Source organism: Poecilia latipinna, unplaced genomic scaffold (assembly GCF_001443285.1).
Source record: "Poecilia latipinna isolate Pla-1442-1.1 unplaced genomic scaffold, P_latipinna-1.0 Scaffold45, whole genome shotgun sequence".
NCBI classification, from domain to species: domain Eukaryota; kingdom Metazoa; phylum Chordata; class Actinopteri; order Cyprinodontiformes; family Poeciliidae; genus Poecilia; species Poecilia latipinna.
The window spans coordinates 149,702-170,804 of record NW_015112661.1 but is presented as its reverse complement, the minus strand read 5'-3'; the positions used below and the strand labels follow the sequence as shown (position 1 = coordinate 170,804).

General features: G+C 37.9%; 1 protein-coding gene across 3 annotated transcripts in view; it reads right to left on the bottom strand.

The window, feature by feature from the left end:
* igsf11 (immunoglobulin superfamily member 11) overlaps positions 1-21,103 on the bottom strand; it is a 125,034-nt gene that overhangs the window by 72,907 nt on the left and 31,024 nt on the right. For 2 of the 3 annotated variants that reach the window (XM_015049406.1, XM_015049411.1), the window contains exon 2: positions 15,103-15,132. The exons of the other annotated variant lie outside the window; for it this stretch is intronic. In XM_015049406.1, coding sequence (XP_014904892.1) covers positions 15,103-15,132 — 30 coding nt within the window. The remainder of the gene's footprint in view (positions 1-15,102; positions 15,133-21,103) is intronic. 3 annotated transcript variants of the gene reach the window in all.

Below are 21,103 nucleotides of genomic sequence, written 5' to 3'. Positions count from 1 at the left end.
ATGACTGTTTTTTGTGACAAACATGTATGTGTTCCGATCACTCTATCACAGAAAAATAAGAGTTGTAGAACTTATTGGAAACTCAAGACAGCCATAACATTATGATTTTTTACAAGTGTATGTACACTTTTGACCACAACTGTATCAAACCCTGACTCATCCAATGCATTGGTAGATAGAGAGGCACAATTTGTCACTCCACAGATCATGGCTGGACTGCTCTAGAGTCCTACAGCGGATTCAGATATTCAGCACTAATATAAGGCTTGGATTCAGCTGCTTGGCTATGAAAACCGTTACATGAAATTTCATATGTATTGTTTCTGAGCTCAACTGATAGCGCCATGAAGTATGGAAGTTTGTAGCTATTGAGTCTCTGCAGAATTTTGGCAACCTCCGTATCACATCAGCATCTGAAGTGATTCTACATGGCTTCTTGTTTTCCTTGTTCTTTCCAATCACTTCCACATTTTTTTTTAAGCAATGTCTATCTGTTGAGCGGGGATTATTTAGTAGTGAGGAAATTTGAAAATAGGACTTATTCCATAGGCAGCATCATAGGTGGAATTCAATGAACTCTTATTGTTTCATTAATGTTTTTTCTAAGTGTTCAGTGATAGAGTTTCTACAGCTAAAGTTACGGAATTGGTTGAAACATTCAATTCAGTAATCTAGATGGGTGTGCTAAGTTTTGAAAACAAAAGCTGTGTTATGAAGCTGAATTCAAGATTGAAACCACATGTTGCTCTATAAACTGAGAGACCCCAATGATCAGTCACCCGATGAGGCTTTCTGCACAATGATTGATCGTAGAACCTGCACCAAATCAAACTTTGTGGAATAAGAACAACATGTTGCATTTGCAGCCCATCATCTTTGTTCTGAGGAAATGAATCCAGTCGGAATTTGATTTTGACAATTTCTGCTCACAACTTCCGCACAAACATGACAAAATAAACAGCAGTAAAAGCCAATTTGCGGTGCAGTCTGGGCTTGGAAAAAGCCACCACACTCGGACTTGGTTCACATTTCATCATACTGAGGTGGTGGAACTGTCCTCTATCTGGATTTTTCAAAGCTCCACAAGTGGCCCAGTTCCTTGCATGTCGCAACAAAAGCGTCACCATGCAGTAATGAATCAAATTAAGTGGAATGTCAGCTAGGCTAACAGAGCTCCCCTTCTCCCCTCAGCATGAAAAGAAATAGTTTCATGGCTCCAATTTGTCTCCTGCCCTCGCCGGAACATATTTTTGCATTTTATCTATATAAAAAAGGAAAAATGATAATAAAAAAAAAATAAAAAAAAATGCTTCTGGCAAAGACATGATGAGTAGAAAAGAGAAAAAGGAAATCAATTGGATATGTAAAATTTGCATTCATTCTACAGTCACAGGTAGATTTGTAGATTATAGAACAAGGCATATGGTTTGAGTGTGATGTAAACATAAGGACTAACATGAATTACATTTCAGGCACTGCACCTGATCTCATTTTCTTATTCTTTTCCCTTTCCTCTTGCGCTTGAAGATTAAAGTGAAGGATTATGTGAAGAAAAGCTGATACATTACAGGAACAGACAATGAGCATGACATGTAAAAGTGTGAAAGAGAAAGACAAGCCAAAAAAGGAGCAGCAATTTAAATAAATAAATAATTCCTTCTCTAAAACTTGTTTTTTTTTAAAAAAAAAAGGCAAGAAAAGACTTGTGGGAAGAGGAACAATCAACTTGGTTTTCTTGTCTGTTTGACCTCTAAACTTACAGAGGTCAAACAGAGTCTGTTTATATATATTACATAAATAACAATGCTTTCATGCCATCCACCCAGAATATCATCTTCCAGGGAATCACTGTGGATTCACATTTTTTTATGGAGAGTAAATAAGGTAACTTAATCAATATAAGATGGAGGGAATGGAGTTCATTGGACCTAAAACTTGATGGTAAAGCTATTAGGGCCGCATGATTAAAAAACGAATCTTGCAATGGCACTAACGTTATTAATATTGCTATGATCATATTAGCTGCGATACATGCCTATTTTCTTTTTTTCTCTCTTTCTCATTTGTGCTTCCTCCACTGTGAAGGATTTAGCATTTTGGGCAATGTCGTGTGTCCGGTGTTAACATCTGCTGCCATCAGACTCTGTTCATCTGGCTAAATATTATATTTGCATGAAAAATGCAATTGTATAATATTTAAGCTATATTCGACAACAATTTCTTTGCTGTAAGAGTCTTACATTCACTGATATTGCGATGATGATGTATTTGCGATAAATTGTGCAGCCAAATATTTAGGTGTTTAGTGCCATCTGCTTTGTGAGTCCAGTGCAAGAAAAAATTAACAGCGGGTTTAAAATGACTATTGAGATTCAAATGCAGAAAACTGAAGCTTTTTGATAATGTGAAAAAGCTCCGACTTTGGTTACTTTTGTGAACTTATTTCATTTTGGAACAACGGCAAAGCTCAAGTGGATAAGTAGTTTTCTAAAACTACTAAAGCTTTGTCTTAATATGGTAAAAATAAACATTTTGACTTCTATCTCAGTGAAACGACACATGGTAAACAAGCTATTTTGATCCTTTTTTTGTCATTGTTTTCACATACTAAAGTGTTCTAATACAATTATCTATGGCAATTTTCTTTTGCTGCAGTGAAATAGTGTATTGTGTGTCATTGTGAGAGTCCCAAACTACAATAGTGTGTTTCCTTTCGTTTTTCTTTTTTTTTGGAACAAATGTGCTTCAAACTGAATAAAAGAGGTATGATTTACCCTCAAAAAGACAAGGCCCACAAACTGCAAAAACACTTCACAAACAATGGGACACATTGATTTTCCTGCTACAATTTTCCCACCATGAGGTCCAGTTCCATTTACCAAAATGATTCAAAAGGAGCCGTCGAATTTTGCAAGCAGTGTGAAAGACTATTTGCATCACTAGCTGGGAACCAGAAGGTGTATCCAATGTCTTTGGGGCACAGGGAGAAGATGAACAAGGGAAGCGGCACAAGACCGGCTCTATATATAGCAAGTAATCTGTCATCTCATTTTTGTCACCCCCCCCCCTTCTCCTCATTTTTGCTTTGAGGAATGAGGGATTGATGTTCAGAAGATCAGAGAAAGTAAAGGGGGATTCATGAAGGCCTGGTGTGAGGAGAATAAGTAGGGCCAGTGTGCGTGCGCATGCGTGTGCGTGTGTTGAAAGGAGGAAGGAAAACATGTGAGCAGAGCGATCGATCACTGCTGCTTTTGGAGACCCAGTTAAGGCTGGCTCAAGTCCAGCCCAAGTGCTCTAACTCTCACAAGTCAAAAAAAAAAAAAGAGATATCTGACAGTTTACGTTCAAAACAGTTTTCTGTTTACTGAATTTCATCCAGCGCTGCAGAAATTCCACTTCCTCTCAATCTGCAGCAGCGCTTCCTCAAGTCAGACATTTCTGAAGTGGGTATATCTTTGAAGGTCTTGTCAGCCGTGTCAGGTCAGACTCCCTGACTGAGATCTCTCTGCCAGTTAGAGACAAATGTGCTTTGTTCACAAGTGCACACTCAGATTCTTCACACTTAACCGACTTACTCATAGTAAAGACCTGTGAGGTTTTATGAAGCTCCATTTTAAATGGGTTTTCTTTTGGCTACTTCAAAACAGAGATGAAGAAATGGATAAAATATGAGAAAGGGCATGAAGTGAGGTGCAAGAAGAAGGAGGCAGAAGAAAACAGAGAGGAAAGACATTAAACATCGTAATACAAAAGAAAGCAGGTCAAGGTTTCTCTGCAAACTTTGCCTTTAATAGAAATAATGATGAGTCATACGGATCAATACAAGTACAAATAATGGAACGACTTTAAAGACCAGAATAAAACAGTGTCCTGTAGAAGACCCTAGTAAATATGAGTAAAATGTCCGAGAATAAATTAGTCTTTTAGTGTTGTAGGATAAAATCACAAAAGAATGTGGAAAATCAAAGCTTGTTGCACATTTATTGTGTGGGAAAAATCCTACATAAGTAATATATTTGTACTCAAATGTGTCATCATCATAAGTTAATATCTTGAACAGGTCCGCTGCTTTCCAAGAGGACAGCATTTAGTTTTCACAGATCTTATAGAGTGTGATTTTGATCATTTCACTTTGCTCTTTTGTCCTGGATACTTTCTTAGGCTCTCTTCTTTTCAGTTCAGTCCACAGATTTTCCAATGAATTTACATCTGAGGACTGAGATGAAAATTCATGGAAAATATTATTTTAGGACCAGTAAATACATTTTTAGTTTACTGGTTGAGGCACACAAATAAAAAAAAAAAAAAAAGGTGATGGACCTCCGGAGGACGGGCAGCCCTACTAAAATTACAGGAGGCCACATAAGAACTCAGAAGACAAAAAGCACTGTAGGCCTAATTTGTCAAAGATGAGGGCAATAAGAAAGAGACTCCACAGAAATACCATCTTTTTGAAGCTAACAAGGTCAAAGCAACTGCTTACCAAAAAGAAAACAAATGCTGGTCTCACATTATCCAAAAACATCCTAATGATCCCCAAGACTTTTGAAAATTTATTCAGGGTACTGATGAGACAAATGTGAAATTTCTTGAGCGGTGTGGGCTTGAACGAGTTGATGTAATAGATGAAATCATGAAGTCTGCCCCCTCAGCACTACTGGTTAATGCATTCATGCACTGGCTGATCCACATCTGGATGGCTCAAAACAACAACAACAACAAAAAAAAAGATTTGCAGTGGTCTAAGCCAAAATCCAAACTAAAATCCAATTCAGATTAAGTGGCATTAGCTTCTACAGCTCCAAAGCAGCTGAATTAAAACAATTCAGCAAAGAACAGAGGGCCACAAATCCTCTCTGTTGCTGCTAAGTGTCACGATCCGTGTTTTTGTGTTTATTTTTGAGTTTTCTGTGTTCAGTCCTGTTTCCCTGAGTCTCTGTCCTGTCCTCCCCGTTGATTGCTCCCCAGGTGTGTCTCATTCCCTTGATTACCCCGTGTGTATTTAAACCCTCCTGTTGTCTGTGTTCCTCGTCGAGTCCTTGTCGTTGTCGTTTGTCTCATGTCTAACGTTGTCGTCGCAGTTGAACTGCAAAGTCCTATGTCGGCCTCAGCTCTAGTGTTTTCAGTCTCTGTAGTCAGTTGCTACCGGCATCTAGCTGTGTGGTTGCCTCTCGCCGTGCTGCCTGCTAGATGCCGGACTGTTTTTTGAGCTTTATCTCTTCATTAAACCATCATTATCATCTTTATACCTGGGTCTCTGCGTTCTATCCTCACCACCAACCACACCTCATGACACTAAGAGTTGCACCAGCAGTTATTAGGGTTATGGGCCAATTACTTTTTCACATAGAATCAAGTTTGCTATGATATATTTATTTAACCTAATAAATGAAGCCATCATTTGAAGTCTGTTTAGCGTATTTCATCAAGCCGTTTTCCATGAATATAGAAGCAACATTTAAGTTTGCCAAAATAGTCAACTCAAAATAAATGCGTACGAGAGAAAAATACTTCTTCACAGAATTCTATCACCATTAAAAGTACAAATTTTCAATATTGTCTTTATGATATGATGCAACTGAAATAAAAAAATATATATTTTTAGGCTTTGCACCCATCTTCACTAGGTGCCATTACATCTCGAGGGTGTCATACAGAACTGAGATGGTTCATTAGACCATCTCTACCATTCACTGACGGTACAGCTAGCTTGCTAGTTCCAGCTAGAAACACTTTCTGTGAATAATTCAAAGAGGTGTAAATAAAATATATCCAGTGGCCTCCACCTAAAAAAATTGAAACAAGATATCTGCCATGCTGAGTAATGACTTCTTCTGTACTTGATGAGTTCAGTTGTGACAGGCAAGCAGATGCACCCATAAAAAAAAAGAGAAGAAACTCTACCTCAAAATTCAGTTATTCACATTGATATTCAAGTAAAGGAGTGCTGCTTCATTTAAAACTGAATATTTTATTTTGAAACACCGTGTTCCTTTTTGATAATGACACTAAACCGTCTCGTCAGATTTGCAAGAAAGTCATAAAAAGAGTGATTGAAATTATGTCTGAAAGTGGGACAGTAAGTGGGGGGAAAATGTATCTATCAAGCAAGTGCATAATTATTCTTTAATGTTTCCAGAATAACAGTCAATAATGGAGCATTTATTGCTTTCCCACACTGACAACAGCAATGTTTTCTGCATAATAGATTAATGCCTTGAAAGGGTAACAATGTGACACAAATCATCTCCAAAACAAATTGGCTCGTCGGCTGTGGGACTTTTGGATATGTTGGATATCAGACAAATAAGTCAGAGCAGCAAAGAGGATTCTCACCGTGGCAGACTGTGGGAGGCAAGGGCAAAGAATTAGAGCAATGGTAACAAAGCAGGAAAATATGAATTGGCCACAATACACAGTCGTTACTCGAGTGCCCCACTAGCGCCATAGCGTTAACACACTGCGGTGATGTAGTGGTCCCGCTATGTGCCAAAACTACAATCAAGACTGAGCAGAAATCAATACATGCTCCGGTCAATAACCCACTGTGGCGCCTGTGATTATGACGATCGCTTCAGGTGGCTGGAGTGTAGATCATATTGCTCAGGCTCAAGGGCATTCCTTCTGGTACACAAAACCTTTTATCATATTCAAAAGGTCAGTCCGTAAGAAAACTGTCACATTTAAGCGGCTCACTTTTGGGTTTGACAATTTATGCCCTAATTGGATTTGAACTGGTTATCTGTGATGTTAAATTCTTCCGTCGCTCACATTGCAGTACCAGCGTGTGGGAATTTGATTTAAAAAGTACCACCAGGTACCAGTAATTGCAAATATCTCTCGATCAAGAGATCATTTTTCAGCAAAGGGTGCTTAACACTTTTATCTTCTGAATGTTGTGTCTCGATGTCTTTGCACTTCTCTGGGAGTCCAAATGCCAGGGTTGAGAAACTTGAAAGATCTCTCCTGGATGAGCCCTGGGAGACTGACATCTGACAACAGCTGCACTTCCTCTTGACTCCCTCACTCTTTCACACTCCTTCCCTTCAATCACATGCAAATTTTAACGCTCCAACCCCCCCTGCCCCCCAACACACACACACACAACCAAATTACATATCCACATAACTTAACATTAGTCTTGTATTTCTACAAACCCAGCTTTTCTTTACTTTCATTCCCATACAACCAATAATTGTTCTGTTAAAAAAAAAAGAACCCGGTGTCAGTATCAGTCACTCAGACAGACAGGCACTCTGTGTGATTTGTATCCTAAGCTTCCTCTCAGCTCCATTTTCTCTGACACAACACTTTCTAAATTAGCTTCCTGACACTAACCAGTAGCTGAGGCTGGGTGCTTGCTTACCAAAAATGTCTCCCTGACTTTTTAGAAACCTGTAATCGGAGCATAAAATAGATGTCAATATTTAAAGGTCGCATAAAAAGAAAAGAAAAGAAATCCCCTTAGAGGAAGGGAATTTAATTAAAGTATTCAAAATTAATTTTGGAACGATGTGGATTTTAAGACAAAGTCATCAGCATTTTTGCTTAGCGCTGACCCAGCTGTTGCCACCTTTGAACTCAACTTGCTTGATATCCAGCAGGTCTCAAACACTGGGTGGTTGAGTGATTAACGTTGGTGCTGTCGACGTTAATGAGCATGGCTCTTTTTGTGCCATTCTTGTAGCTGGCATCTGCCCACTTTACGCATGCAGAGAGAAAACAGTGCAGAGCCTGGCTGGAGGGCAGACTACAGACAGTTAGCATACTGTAGATTAATTAAAATAACAGTGTACGGAAAGCTGCATCCAACTTTATTAGCTCACAGTTGCAGTGCATGCGACGGGTTTAAAGAAGCATTTATTTCCCCAGATATAGGAGACAATTAAAACTACTGAACACCTCTACATTGTATAGCTCTTTATTTCTGCTATAATATTTAACATTATATTACATTTTAGGACAGCAACAGCAAAACATTTTTCAAAGGGCTGGTGGTATGGACTTTCCAGGCACTGTTGTGCTATAACATGGCACCATCAAGTAACTATATTACCTTCAATTGTTATAAAAATAGTGTATATAATGTCACCTTACTAAGATAATAACCTAATTCATGTTTTGCCAATTTTTTTTCTTTCCTTCTTCTACTTCTTTTTTTTTTTGCCAAAATCACTTTTGACAGAATTTATGTGTATGTCCAGGTGTCAAAATATTACAACAGGACGTTTCTCTGTAGAGGCAACTATGAGACAAGTGCAAGGACAAGTTAATTTACAGTGGACATCTGATCACACAGAGGCCCCTCAATAACAAAGTGGCTGGGACTGTTAATTGAAAGCAATGTTTGCTTCAACTTTAACAGGATTATAATTCCTCTGAACTGTCATTTGAAAGGCAAGATGACTGGGGAGTGTTTTTTTGTTTGTTTGTTTGTTTGTTTGTTTTTTTGCTATGGTGCAAGATTTCAAGTCCTCCATGATAGAAACCATCTTTAAGTACAGCAGTGAGCTGTTTGGATATGTGACTCTGTTTCATTATATAAAATATGCACCATCTAGTCCTGTGTTTCTCTCTCAAATACATTTTTCACAGTCTTGGTGTGAGCAAGAGCAGAAAGAGCAGCCAGAAAGAAACCAGGGCGAGTGAGAAAAGTTGGACACAAATGAGTGGCTGTCAGTCACAGAGGTCTTGACATTCAAGTCGTTCTCTGAAGGCAGCAGTACACACCGATGCACTTCCATGGTGACCAAACTCGATGTGGGACTAAATAACGAGGGAAAGCCTCGGCACATTCTTTAGCTGAACTAAAATTTAAGTGTGACAAGGGATTCTCTGTGCTACAGGGCTGTGTGATATGTGGAAAACAAGTGTATATATGAGTTTCTGTTGGCAGAAATAATAGCTGCATCTTGTTTATGCTCAGGGGGTGATGCTAGACTCGAACTGCATAGTACCCCGACATCACAATCCAACTAGATCCAACGTGTCAGATAAATACATTGAAAATGTACATTTTTATTTATTTTTATGCAAGTCTGGTAGAATAGAATAGGAAACAATATTATTTTTATTTTGTTTGTGTCTCTTACAAAATTTGAAGAAAAAAAACAAAAAACATCTTGAAATGTTTCATTAGGTTTTAAATAATCTTTAGGAACATTCAATATGTCCATTTTTATCTATGCCATTTTTGGAATAATACTTTTTAGAGAGATTGTGTTTTGCTAGGATACTTTAAAAGTGGTGACAGTTAAACAGACTGTCACCAACCTTCTGTATCATAACTCTGCTCCTTTAGATTCTCACTTTAGTTTCATTTTTTTTAAGAAGTGTAATGTCGCTGCATGAATTATTGTTGCTTTAATATTTCATCTTAATCCTTTTGACACAGTTTGTAACATAAATCAGGCATTTTTTGTCATTCCAAATACCTACACTTAAATTCACAACTTTGACTTGTTCACCTTTGTTCCATCTATTCCATCCGTTTTATCTCTTTTTAGCTGATTTTTACAAACTTGTATTACCGGTTTCCTGCTCTCGCAGCCTCCCACTCTCTCTCCAAACTTCAATGTCCCTCCATTGTTCCCAGATGATATTGTATGAACTCTCATTACAGGGGTGGTAATTGGCTCCTCTGCTCAAGATCCTCTTTATTATCTGTCAACTGTGGGCTACATCTCTAAGCTGATTAGCCAGAGCTGCCTTTTCAGCATTTCAATTGAGACCATTTTGAGTAGTCAAGCAGATTGCATGCCTTACATTCATTACTAACATTCTTAGAGCATTACACAATATTAAAATACAGTAATCCAAAAAGCACATTACGGCAGTGTGGATAAGAGAGAGGCAGAAGAATGACATCAGGGTACATTTTAATACCGGTCTCACAGGGAAATGGTTGGAGTAGCTATTAAAAGCAATCCAAAGCAATTTGCAGAAGTAGAGAGACATGCAGTTTTAGCATGAATGGCCCAGCTGGCAATCACTGCTGTCACACATGTCAAGCGCACGCATACGAGAGAGTGTTTGTTTTGCTTTAAAGAACCAAGCAAGAAATATATTTGAAAGAGCTTCACATTTCCACACACATGGTGCTATGCGAAAATATTTGTTCCAATGTTTTCATGTAAATTGTTTACATTTTGTTACGTTACGTCCACCAAATTTGATTTTTTTTTTTTTTTTTTGCAAGGAAAATTAATCATGGTGTTTTAATTGTTTAACAAACACAAATCTGTAATCACAATGTCCCGTGATACTTGTATGTTCACAATCACACCTGTGAGCCGTTTAGGTGAATGCTTCTGCCAGCTTTGCACATCTAAAGAGGCCTAGTTAAAAAAAAAAAAAAAAAAAACAAGTCTTGTTCTACACTGTGCTTTCTGGAGGCATGGACTCTGAGGTTTGAAATTTTACTCAATTGCGAATGTTGCAACAGTTCGATTAAGCTCGACTACGATTAAGGAAATTGTGTGCACTATAAGCAACCCCATGAGGAGTGGGGTCATGAAATCTTTGCCAGCCATTAAATGACTTAAACGTTGCTCTGACTTTAATTGCACAGTATTTGGAATCATGGGCTACACAAACTGAATGGCTTTATGCAATTTCTCCACATGCTCCTGCCAAACTACAACCCTATGAAGGGAGACTACAAATCTAAAACTGCAGAGAAAACTGATGCCAGTCGTTCACAACTCCTGTCTGTTGATTGGCCCAGTTTATAATCAACCAGACAAATCAGTGGGAGAAATCCTCGGCAGAGGACTGAAGGGAGATGAGAATCGAGTAGACCTGTATAAGAAGCCAATAGCCAGGCTAGGTTTTTGTCAATTCTTTGCAAAAGCTCAAGCCCAGTGTATGTGAACATAATTTCATAACTGTAGCTAAAGATTTCCAGGTCTACACTTTGACATGGCTATTATAATGTATGAATACGCTTTGCTATAAGTCATCCCGTTGTATCTCTTGTTGTGTGTTTAGGGTTTTTGTCATGCTGGAAGGTGTGACAATATATAGAAAATTGTACAGCAGTATGAATCGCTTTGCATGGCGCTTCATGCCAAATTTTCTAACACTAAACCAATGACCTAATAAAAGTGTCAAGAGGGAGACTGCTAATTAGAAAGCTGAACCCAAAGCCCTACAGAGTTGTGAGCACCCATGTGATTAATTTCCCTCTCCAACAACCACTGTTCATGTTATTTCAGAGACTCCAAAAGGAAATGTCCCTTCTCAGACCAGAGGGCAGTAAACGAGCAAGAGTGGGGAGAAGCAGAAGTAGAAAATCAATTAACCTGAGAAGTGAGAAAAAAAAAAAAAACAGGGTACGACTTCTAGAAGCAGGGCTTTAAGTGTAAATATGATACCATTTTAGTGTTAGTAGCTATATTGTGTGCTGGAAGGTGTGACAATATATATGATCATGTGTAAGCATTATTAGTGCATGTTTAGAATGTACGCTCGTCACTGTGCTTTATCATTCCATTTCTGAATGACTCAAACATTTTTCACACACACACACACACACACACACACACACACACAAATACGCAGACACACACCCACTAATCCATTCAGTCATTGTTAATCCACATGTATCCGGGTGCAGAGTTCTGCCAAACACGGCTGACAATCATGTCACTCGTGGCGATGTCTCACCTGTCTGTATTTTGCTCGTCAATGCTGTCATTCCTGTGGTTGCACCCAGTTTATTTGAAGAATAAACCTTGTACCATGCACTGAATATAGCACACTACATCTGGAGATCATCAGTGTCACACCAAAGCATTTGTCTGCATGAGTGCCGGGTAAACCCTGCAGCTCCGCTGCACTTATAGTGACTGTCTGGGAGTAGACTGACGAGAAGGAGTATAGACCCAGACATGAGGATTTCTATACCTCTCATGATCCATTTGCAACAACAACTGAAGCAGAGTAGGTGCTTCTAGGTAATATTTACCCTGTTCTCATATAATCTTTTAAGGATTTTACGGTAGAAAACATGCTAATTGATGTTGATGTATTCCAATTAAGCTCTGTGTTGCAAAAGAACACAGAGGGACTTTCATGAGACAACATGGGCTGAATTTAAAAAAAAAAAAAAAAAAAAAAAAAAACTTCAATTGCATTTTTTTCATTTTGTCAAAATTAAACTTGATTGTCTAGTTTTTGGAAGAAAATAATCAGTCAGGTTCAGTTAGAGTTCTGTGTACATAATTTAGTAAGCCCACTTATAAATAACATTAGAACATAATGTTCAGGTTTATACAACTATTTTTTGAAAGTAAAATATTAAGAGAAAGATGAGAAGAAATAAGGTAGATGTAGACTACACTGGAATTTTTTTTTAATCTACCAAGGGCTATGATGGGCTTAAGCTTAGTACTGCTCTTTATGTAATGTATTGCACAAGCATAATAGGTCAGTATTATGTTGGTCAGCGTCCACGTTGGAGTTTCAGAGGGTTATGGGTCTTCAGTTTCCTGTGGCTTTCCTTGGAGCCCTATGCATGAATGAGGTCAGGAGGTCAAACAGGTGTGGAGCAGAGTGAGAAGTGTAGGTTAAATTCAATGTTCTAACCTACTGCTGGTTTTACCTACGTCTTGGGGTGGATGCACTATTGCAGTTTTCTGTTTTACCAATCTTTAAAAAGTCTGACCTGCCGATTCTGATTTTGGCCGATACCATTTTTTTTTTCTGAAATGTTACTAAATAAAGCAAGAAAGACGCTGAGTTGGCAATGGTGTGGTGACTTGTTAATTGCACACATGAAGACATGACCTGATGGGCAGCTCTATCAGTCAAATCTCTCACACAGGAGAGCAAAAGAGGACATAGGCTGATTTTTAGACCGTTGCAGAAGTAGAGAAGATCGGTGGATAAGATCAGCTCCACATACAAGTATCAGCTGATCACCGATCCAAAATTAAGGAAATCAACGCTGATAAATCGGCAGGCCGATAAATCGGTGCACCTCTACCCTATTCTACCATGCAAAGACCTTACACATCTGGGGAATCCTGGTGGAATACATTCTGTAAAAGTGAAAACTTTTTAAAAATCCAAAGAGCATTTTTATGGTATTCATGTTCAAACTACTCAGTGTGGTCTCTGATTATAGAAAACTGGATTAGAAATGGATTTCCACTGAGCGAGGGATTGTCTTGCGTCACAAACAGCTTTTAAAAAACAAACAAACAACAAACCCACAAATAAATAAAAAAATAAATAGATAAATTAGGCAGCACTGCAGGGACATCTAGAGATTTAGTTGGATGAAATCGAAACACCAAAGGGAATCAAGAGGAAGAGATCATGGAAAAAAGGATGGGAAAATAAAAGAGAGAATGAGAGAGAAAATTAAAAACCCATGGGAGAGAAGAAGCAGCGAGATTAGGATTGAGAGGAGTACCGACTGAGAACACAGCAGGGACTGAAAGGGTAAATGGTTTACGAAGAGAATCGTCGCATTAAAATCCCAAAAAGAAAAAAAAAAAAACACAGAAGGACTTTCAAAAATCCCGGAAACTCATCCGGAAACAAAACTGTAGAGAACGAAAGATGAAGAGACGCTGAGAAGTAAAACCTGGTGAAGGGGGCAGCAGATGGAGGGGATTATTCAGGACTAAATCTACACAGGGAAGGCCACAGACGTGTAGCGCTACAGACTCCAGCTGCCAGAAATAGACCTAAAAGAAGTGCTGTCCCACCAGTACCATAATGATCAAACGCTGCCTGGACAGCAAAGCACACAACAGCTACAAGTCCTGCCATAAACAACAGGAGAAATCTCAGGACAGATACAATAACGACATCCCACGATACTTGTATGTTCAATAAAATCACCTAGGGAAATGAATCCGTTGAGTCACTAGTTTCATATGTTGGACTACACACACTGCTAAGAAATTTTGGACCATGTTATTCAAAAAAATATATATTTAAATTGCATGTGAACAAACTGATTTATTGCGTGTGTGTGGTTTTGTTTCAGATGGAGCTTGTGTGTTATAGTAGCAGATATGGCTACATGACACTTGTCCACTGTTTCTGTTTTCTGTGACTGGCAAAAAAGCCTAATTTGCAAACTATTTACTCAGGTGTAATTGAGAATACGGTGAAAATAACGAAACCCACAAATCCCCTTAATAACTCCAGATACTGAGAAAAGCCTGAAAATCATTTAGTTTCTTTGCTGTGAACAGAAAAGAAAAGCCAAGCGCAGATGGAGATTCCATGAAAAGAACAGAGTTAATTCACCCCTGAGCTAATGTGTGCCTCTATGGTGTACCCCGTTCCTATTATTTTGACCCAGTCTATTTTCAATTTGCACCTGTAAACAAACCACTTGGTCCAAAAATGCTAAACCACTGCTGCTTACTATAGTTTATTTTTCCGTGTGTGTAATAAGAGTCTTAAATGCTAAGCTTTTTATTTTTACAATGTAGATGTACACTGAGTGCCTTCAAATCTAGAGTAAAAACCCACCTGGTTGGAGTTGCTTTTGAAACATAATTAAGAATTTAACAATGGCACTCGACTTAATGTAATGTTTTGATTGTTGATTCTATGTTGCATGACTTTGGGTTTTTATGATGTAAACCACTTTGAAATGCCGTGTTGCTGAAATGTGCTATACAAATAAAATTTGATTTGATTTACTTAAATTAACTTTGTATTATGTTATGCATATTTAATACTTTAATACTTTGTTGCCAGTGGTTGTGACTCTGATCCCCATTTGGGTCAGTTGACTCAAAGAGTATGAAACATTAGGATGCAGATTAATCTATAATATTCCTAAGTGACCTCCTACTGATATTTATTATTTACAGTGTTATCACCTCTTTTCCGAGTATCTGGCTTTGATTAGTTAATTACATTAGAAAATTACTTCACGTGATCAGTTGTCAAAATGTATATGAAAAGCTCTAAAGGAGAGCACAAATTGTCAAATTTATATGAAATGTCCCTTTAAGGAAATCTTTTCACCTTATTCCACCCTACCTTGATGACCAAAATGACCATAAAGTACAATTTGGTAAGGTGGAGAAAAAAAAAACAGAATCCAAATCATAGATTAGAATGTTTTACCTTTTCCTGTGTGCAGATCAAACCGCGAACCTGTAAATAATAATAATAAAAAATCCATTAAATTACTGTTAACAATATATTTACTCACATTGCATGCAAAGCGACTCACTATATAAGTTTAAATCAGCCTACACATTTACCAAAAAATAATTTCTGTTTTCTAATTAAAAGGTTTTGAGATTTTTTTATTTTTATTACCTTCTTCAGAATTCAGAAATTAACATACACAAATATCATTTAACTACATTGAAAAGACCAGATGATGACATAATAGCTTTGTGAACTTCTATTTCACAAAATCAGAGTTAAAGCAGGAACATCGTTGGATATATTTTAAGGCAACGACTCAAACGCAGCGCTTATTTAGTGAGATCATAAAAATAAAAGGAAGTCAACCAATACATCAGGAAAAGAACTGTCCAGATGGCAGATTTATTCTTGGCTGCCAAATTGTGAATGTCTCGAGGTGCCACATTCTTCTGTTCAAGCAAGTCTATGCAACAATAAAACCATAGAAATATCCAGATATCATAGTGTGCAGAAAGGAGACCCGTTCTGTGATCCCGAGATTAATGTGACTTGGTCCAAACCAAATATCTAAAATTCATAAAAAATAACCTCAAGATTTTTTTAAGATGCCATCTGAGGATGGTAGGAGTATCCAGAGTAAAGGAAGTCCTGCAATGACACTGAAAGACACCCCGGCGAAAAAAAAGAGTTACTCAAATCTACATTGCAGTTTGCAAATGCACTCAGTAATGATGGTCTGTCCAGGGGTCTCATGAAACTAAAACTGAATTGTTTTGACATAATAATCGCCACATTTAGAGAAAAATGGGGGGAATCTTGCAAGTCTGACAACCCCATCCAGTCTGTGAAGTGCAGCTGGAGCAGCATTATGTCGTGTGTGTGTTTTTGCTGCAGGAGGGTTTGGGGCACTTCACATAATAGAGGGCATCATAGGGAAAAAAAAACATATTTTGTGAAAGTTCTTAAGTAATATCTCAAGAGATCAGCCAGGAAGTTAAAAGTTGGACACAAACTTTTCTTCCAAAAGGACTATGACCCATATGCATCCTGCATCCTAGTTACAAAGAGAATTAGTCCATGTTTTGGAACAGCCTTAATCTTAGTCTCATAAAGAATTGGGGAAAGCTCAAAAGATGCAAGCAAGTCAGCTTACAAAAATGACTTCATTATGCAAAGTTTGACAGGAGGAATGGGCCAAAATTCCAGCAAGTGTCATGATCCGTGGTTTTCTGTGTGTTTTTGAGTTTTTCAATGTGTTCCTGTTTCCCTGTGAGTCTCTGTCCTGTCCTCCCCGTTGATTGCTCCCCAGGTGTGTCTCATTCCCTTAATTACCCCGTGTGTATTTATACCCACCTGTTGTCTGTGTTCCTCGTCGGGTCCTTGTCAATTGTCAAACGTTTGCAGTCTGCGTCTGTCTGTCCGTCTTCCCAGTTGTACTGGTTAAGTCCTGTGTCGACGTCAGTTCCAGTTGATTTAGTCTTCGTTGTCAGTTGCTACCGGTGCTTAGCTGCGTGCTAGTTGTTCCTGCCGTGCTGCCTGATTTGGACTATGTGAACTTCATTCATCATTAAATTCATCTTCACCATAACCTGGGTTCTCTGCGTCATCTCCTCACCACTTCAACCCCACCTTATGACAGCAAGTTACCGAGAATAAAGGTTGTGGGAGGATACCCAAACTTTTTGACCCAAGTCGCACAGTTTTAAAGGAAATTCCACCAAAAACTGAGAAAATGTGCAAAAATTTCTAAATCTGAAGAAAGTTTAAATAAGTCCTCAATATTCTGGCCTTTAAGAAATAAATATTTCTGGTAAACCTGATGGGAAAACTTTGAAAATAGTTGAGGAAAATAAAAGCTTATGTGTGTTTATACATTGTTTATAAATATAACTAAGTATACATAATCTAAATGAAAGATCTCGGCTGTAAATCCACAACATTTTAAATTTGTCCCTCATTTCCAGCGTATCTCAATTTTCTATTGAGCTGTGACACTAAAAACATCCAATTTGTTTTTCCTACAGTAAGACTAAGTATATTCTATTCTTAGAGTTACATATTGACTTATTGCATAAGTGATAATGAGAGTGTGTTTGTGCACATGTGTGCTATTGACTAATTATCTGCCCTGAAAGAGGATGGTTAATTAAACTCTTTCCTAGCAGGGGGCATAAAGTAATTATTGTGCATGGTTGCATGTAAAACCAAAAAAAAGAGAAAAAAAAAGTCATTAACTACATGTGCTAAAAAAATGTGTCACGTGTTCGCTATCGAACAGTCGAAGGGAAAAGCTGTATCGAACTTTTCATCGGAAGATTCTCCGCCACCTTGAACTGCACGTGTGCCCAAATTAACTGTTTTTTTTTTTTTTTTTTTGTTCTGTCTGCTAGGCAAAATAAAAACAGATGGCAGCTGAATGTGACTGCACTGACTTGCATGTGACAAGCTGCCAATATCAACTTTTACTGCTGTCGTCAGGCAGTTGGCAGCGATCAACTTGTCTCGCATCCATTCAAAGCTGAATGCACACACATGGAAGCGACACACAACAGATCTAAGTTCTGTCTGAAAGAGTTTTAAAAAGGTACAGAGGGACGCAGTAGCTATAGAAATATGGTGCACGGTAACAGGATAGAAATGTGCTAATTCTCATTTGAATTGAAAATATTTTAATGATGTTTTCATCTTCCCTTTGAAGCACAAAAAAAAATATGCAAATGCAAAAGAATTTGGCACCAAAAGGTATCCCCAGTACTAAATTGTGCCTTCCAGCAGTTCCAGCAAAGCTAAGTTGTTTTCCCCAATACAAGATTTCCAGTTTTCTGTGGCCTCAGTTTTAGTTGGAAGCTGCGCAGGTTAAAACTGGCTTGCTACTTTTAAATGACGGAGCTGTTGTTTATCTGGGTTTTACATGTGCAAACAGAAACCTGCTCTAACTGCTGACTGATTAGCGGTTCTGCATAGTGGGAAGGTCCAGTGCAGAAGTTATCAGTGACATTTTCATAAGTGGCAGCAAATGTTCGAGGTGCTTCAACGGAACTGCTTCGCAAAGTTATAATCGGTTATAAAAGTCTTTCAACAGGAACAGGAATCTCAAAATAGTATTGTTTAAAATGTACTTTCGTAGAGCAGGAAAATGAAAAGAGAACAAATAAAAAAAGGAAAAGATTTTGATTCTCAAAACTTTAACAATACATCCTCTTTTTGCAAAACACTGCTTCATTGTCCATCACTGTGACTCCATTCAGCGATCTTTGAAAACAGGAGCAAAACCTTTGATTTTCAGACCGAACAGAGACTGGCCACCCAGGGAACAGGAGGCCTGGTAACAACAGTAGCTTCTGTGGCATACTAAAAAGGGCTTTGCATTTCTAACTGACACTTCCTCACATTGAACTGAATGTCAATATAGGTATTTAGTCAGTCAAATGTCCCCCAAGAAAGGAAAAAGTGCGAGGTGTAGATGTCCAAAGCTGGCAGAGACCTAAATATATTTTATTTGCAAAAAAGTGCTTCTGCAAAGTATTGACTAAAGTGGACTGGACATAAATTACTTTTTTTTCCAGATTTGTATTTGTTTAGATAAAAAAAAAGGTCCTTTTCATTCCTTTCCTTCCAGGATTAGGCTCTGTGTAGGTCATACATTTGAAACTCATACATTGAAGTTTATAGTTGCAATGTGAAGTAAACCAACTGCATGTATGTTGCTCAAATTGGAAAATATATAATGCTGGAATTATTCAGAAAAAAACTCCATTTGCACTTACTGCATGTGTGACAAGGTGAACTAAAAGAGAAGTGAAATGGAAACGAGCACACAGTGTTAATCTCTATTTTCTGCTTGGGCTGGTGTTGCAGACTGAGGCGTGAGGCTGACACTTTGCTAGTCTGATCCCTCTCAGCTGCCGTCGCTCACAAGGGCAGGTCCCCATGTTACCTGCCACATGAGGCGAAAGTGTTCTGCACACAAAGGCACAAACATTTCATTGGTTCTTAAGCAGCTGTGGGAAGAAAACATATTTGAAGATGCAAACAGAGGTAAGCAACATCCTTCACAAAATAAAGTGTCCTCTTTCAAAAGGTGCCAGGCTTTTGAAACATACTCAGCTAACTGAAAACAATACCTGAATAAAAACTGAAGTTCATCTTCACTCCCCATAGAAAAGAAATCTGGGTAAACATCAAGGACTTTACCAAACAATTCATTTCAGAGAACTGTATACAAAAGGACAACATAACAAAAAGTGCATTTCATTTTCAAATTCACTTCAATTATAAAGAGAACATTTTCGGTTTGTATTATAAAAGGAGTCTATTATTATTTAATACTTATGACTGACCATAAATGCAAGCAAAATAAGAAGAAAAAGCACTAAATGGTTGGATTATGTCAGCGACAGATTATACAGTCTTTCTTCTCTGTCAGAAAGTCATTAAACTCAGTGTGATTATTCTCTGCTTGAGTCCACCTCAAATAGACAGGATTTCATTACAACCACTTGGCCACTTTTCTGAGAATTTCAAACTATTGCAAGTTTAACAATTGGCAATGGCTGCCAAGGACCTTCAAGAGAATGTCAGTTTCCATGGAGACATTGCCACCCCCAGCAGTGGTCCCCCACAACCCCTGATGAGGGTAAAAAGTAAATACATAAAACGGCCACAGAAACATGAGGTTTTCTGCTTCCGTCTCTCCACTCACATTCTATTACCCAGAATGAAACTTTCATTTGTGACTATTAATCTGAGAATCCTCCATGCTTTGTTGCTTACCTCAATGCTAATTTTCAAAGGTTTAAGTTGCTTACTTTCTTTCTTTCTTTGAGGGTGTTTGTGACTTGGGATGCTGGTCACATTAAACGTGGCATTGCAAGTGGACTTCACAGGACTTGCTTACATAATGTGCCCAGTCTGAATGGTTGTGAAAAAGTGTGAAAGCAATACCTTCTACCTCCTTCCACTGCTTAAACAGTGCTTGGCTGTTATTTATTTATTTATTTTTTTTTTTTCAGTGTAGTTCATGCAGAAACAGATACCTACACCTTTGCTAAAATAAAGCTTTTTTGTGTTTGAGAAGTGTACATTGGAATAAATTGTTTAGCAAAGGAATAACAAAGCAATATCATTGGGCTAAAGGCAACCTATCCTAGGTGCGCCTGAGACAGGTTGCAAATCCATGAAAAGGCAACACAGAGACACACAGGACAACTATGCACTCATAAATATGAACAATCCTAAGCTTGTTTAAAGCCTTTTACAGATCTTCAGTGAAGTATCATTGGATTCTGATATGATCTAATGCAATCTAGACTAATTACAAGATAGAAACTACCCTTCTGCCATCTCAACGAGTGTAATACAAGAACTTCCTTTTTTATTTCATAACAGGAGACTTGCATGTAGACACTGGCTGTCGAGTTTAATGCACTTATTTTCACATCCAAGGTTTATAATAATGGCTTGCACCCATTTCAACAGACACATGCTGAAACAGCAACTTGCTGGTGCTTCACTAGACAGCGCTCACTTCACATTTCAGTATTGCATGGCTTAAAATCTTGTTATAGCCATAATATTAGCCCAACAGAAAGTAAGCCTGAAAATATATATGCCTGTTATTTTATCAGAGGCAGAGTTCACAGACAGCTACAGATAATGAACTTCTGGCTGGCTGCACCACTGACGATTTGATTGAAGGCAATGTACTTTGCTCTAAAATCGATCTGTATTTTCCTCTTTGATCAGTCATCTGAATAAAACTGCATCTCAGTTTTTTGTGCTTCAAGTAAATTTGTGTATTTTTTTCTCAATTTACATAAAATGGATTAGGTGAGGTTTATATATATATATATATATATATATATATATATATATATATATATATATATATATATATATATATATATATATATAATATATATATACACACACCCCGAAGGACAGAGAAAACCTATCAACACCCACGGGTGTT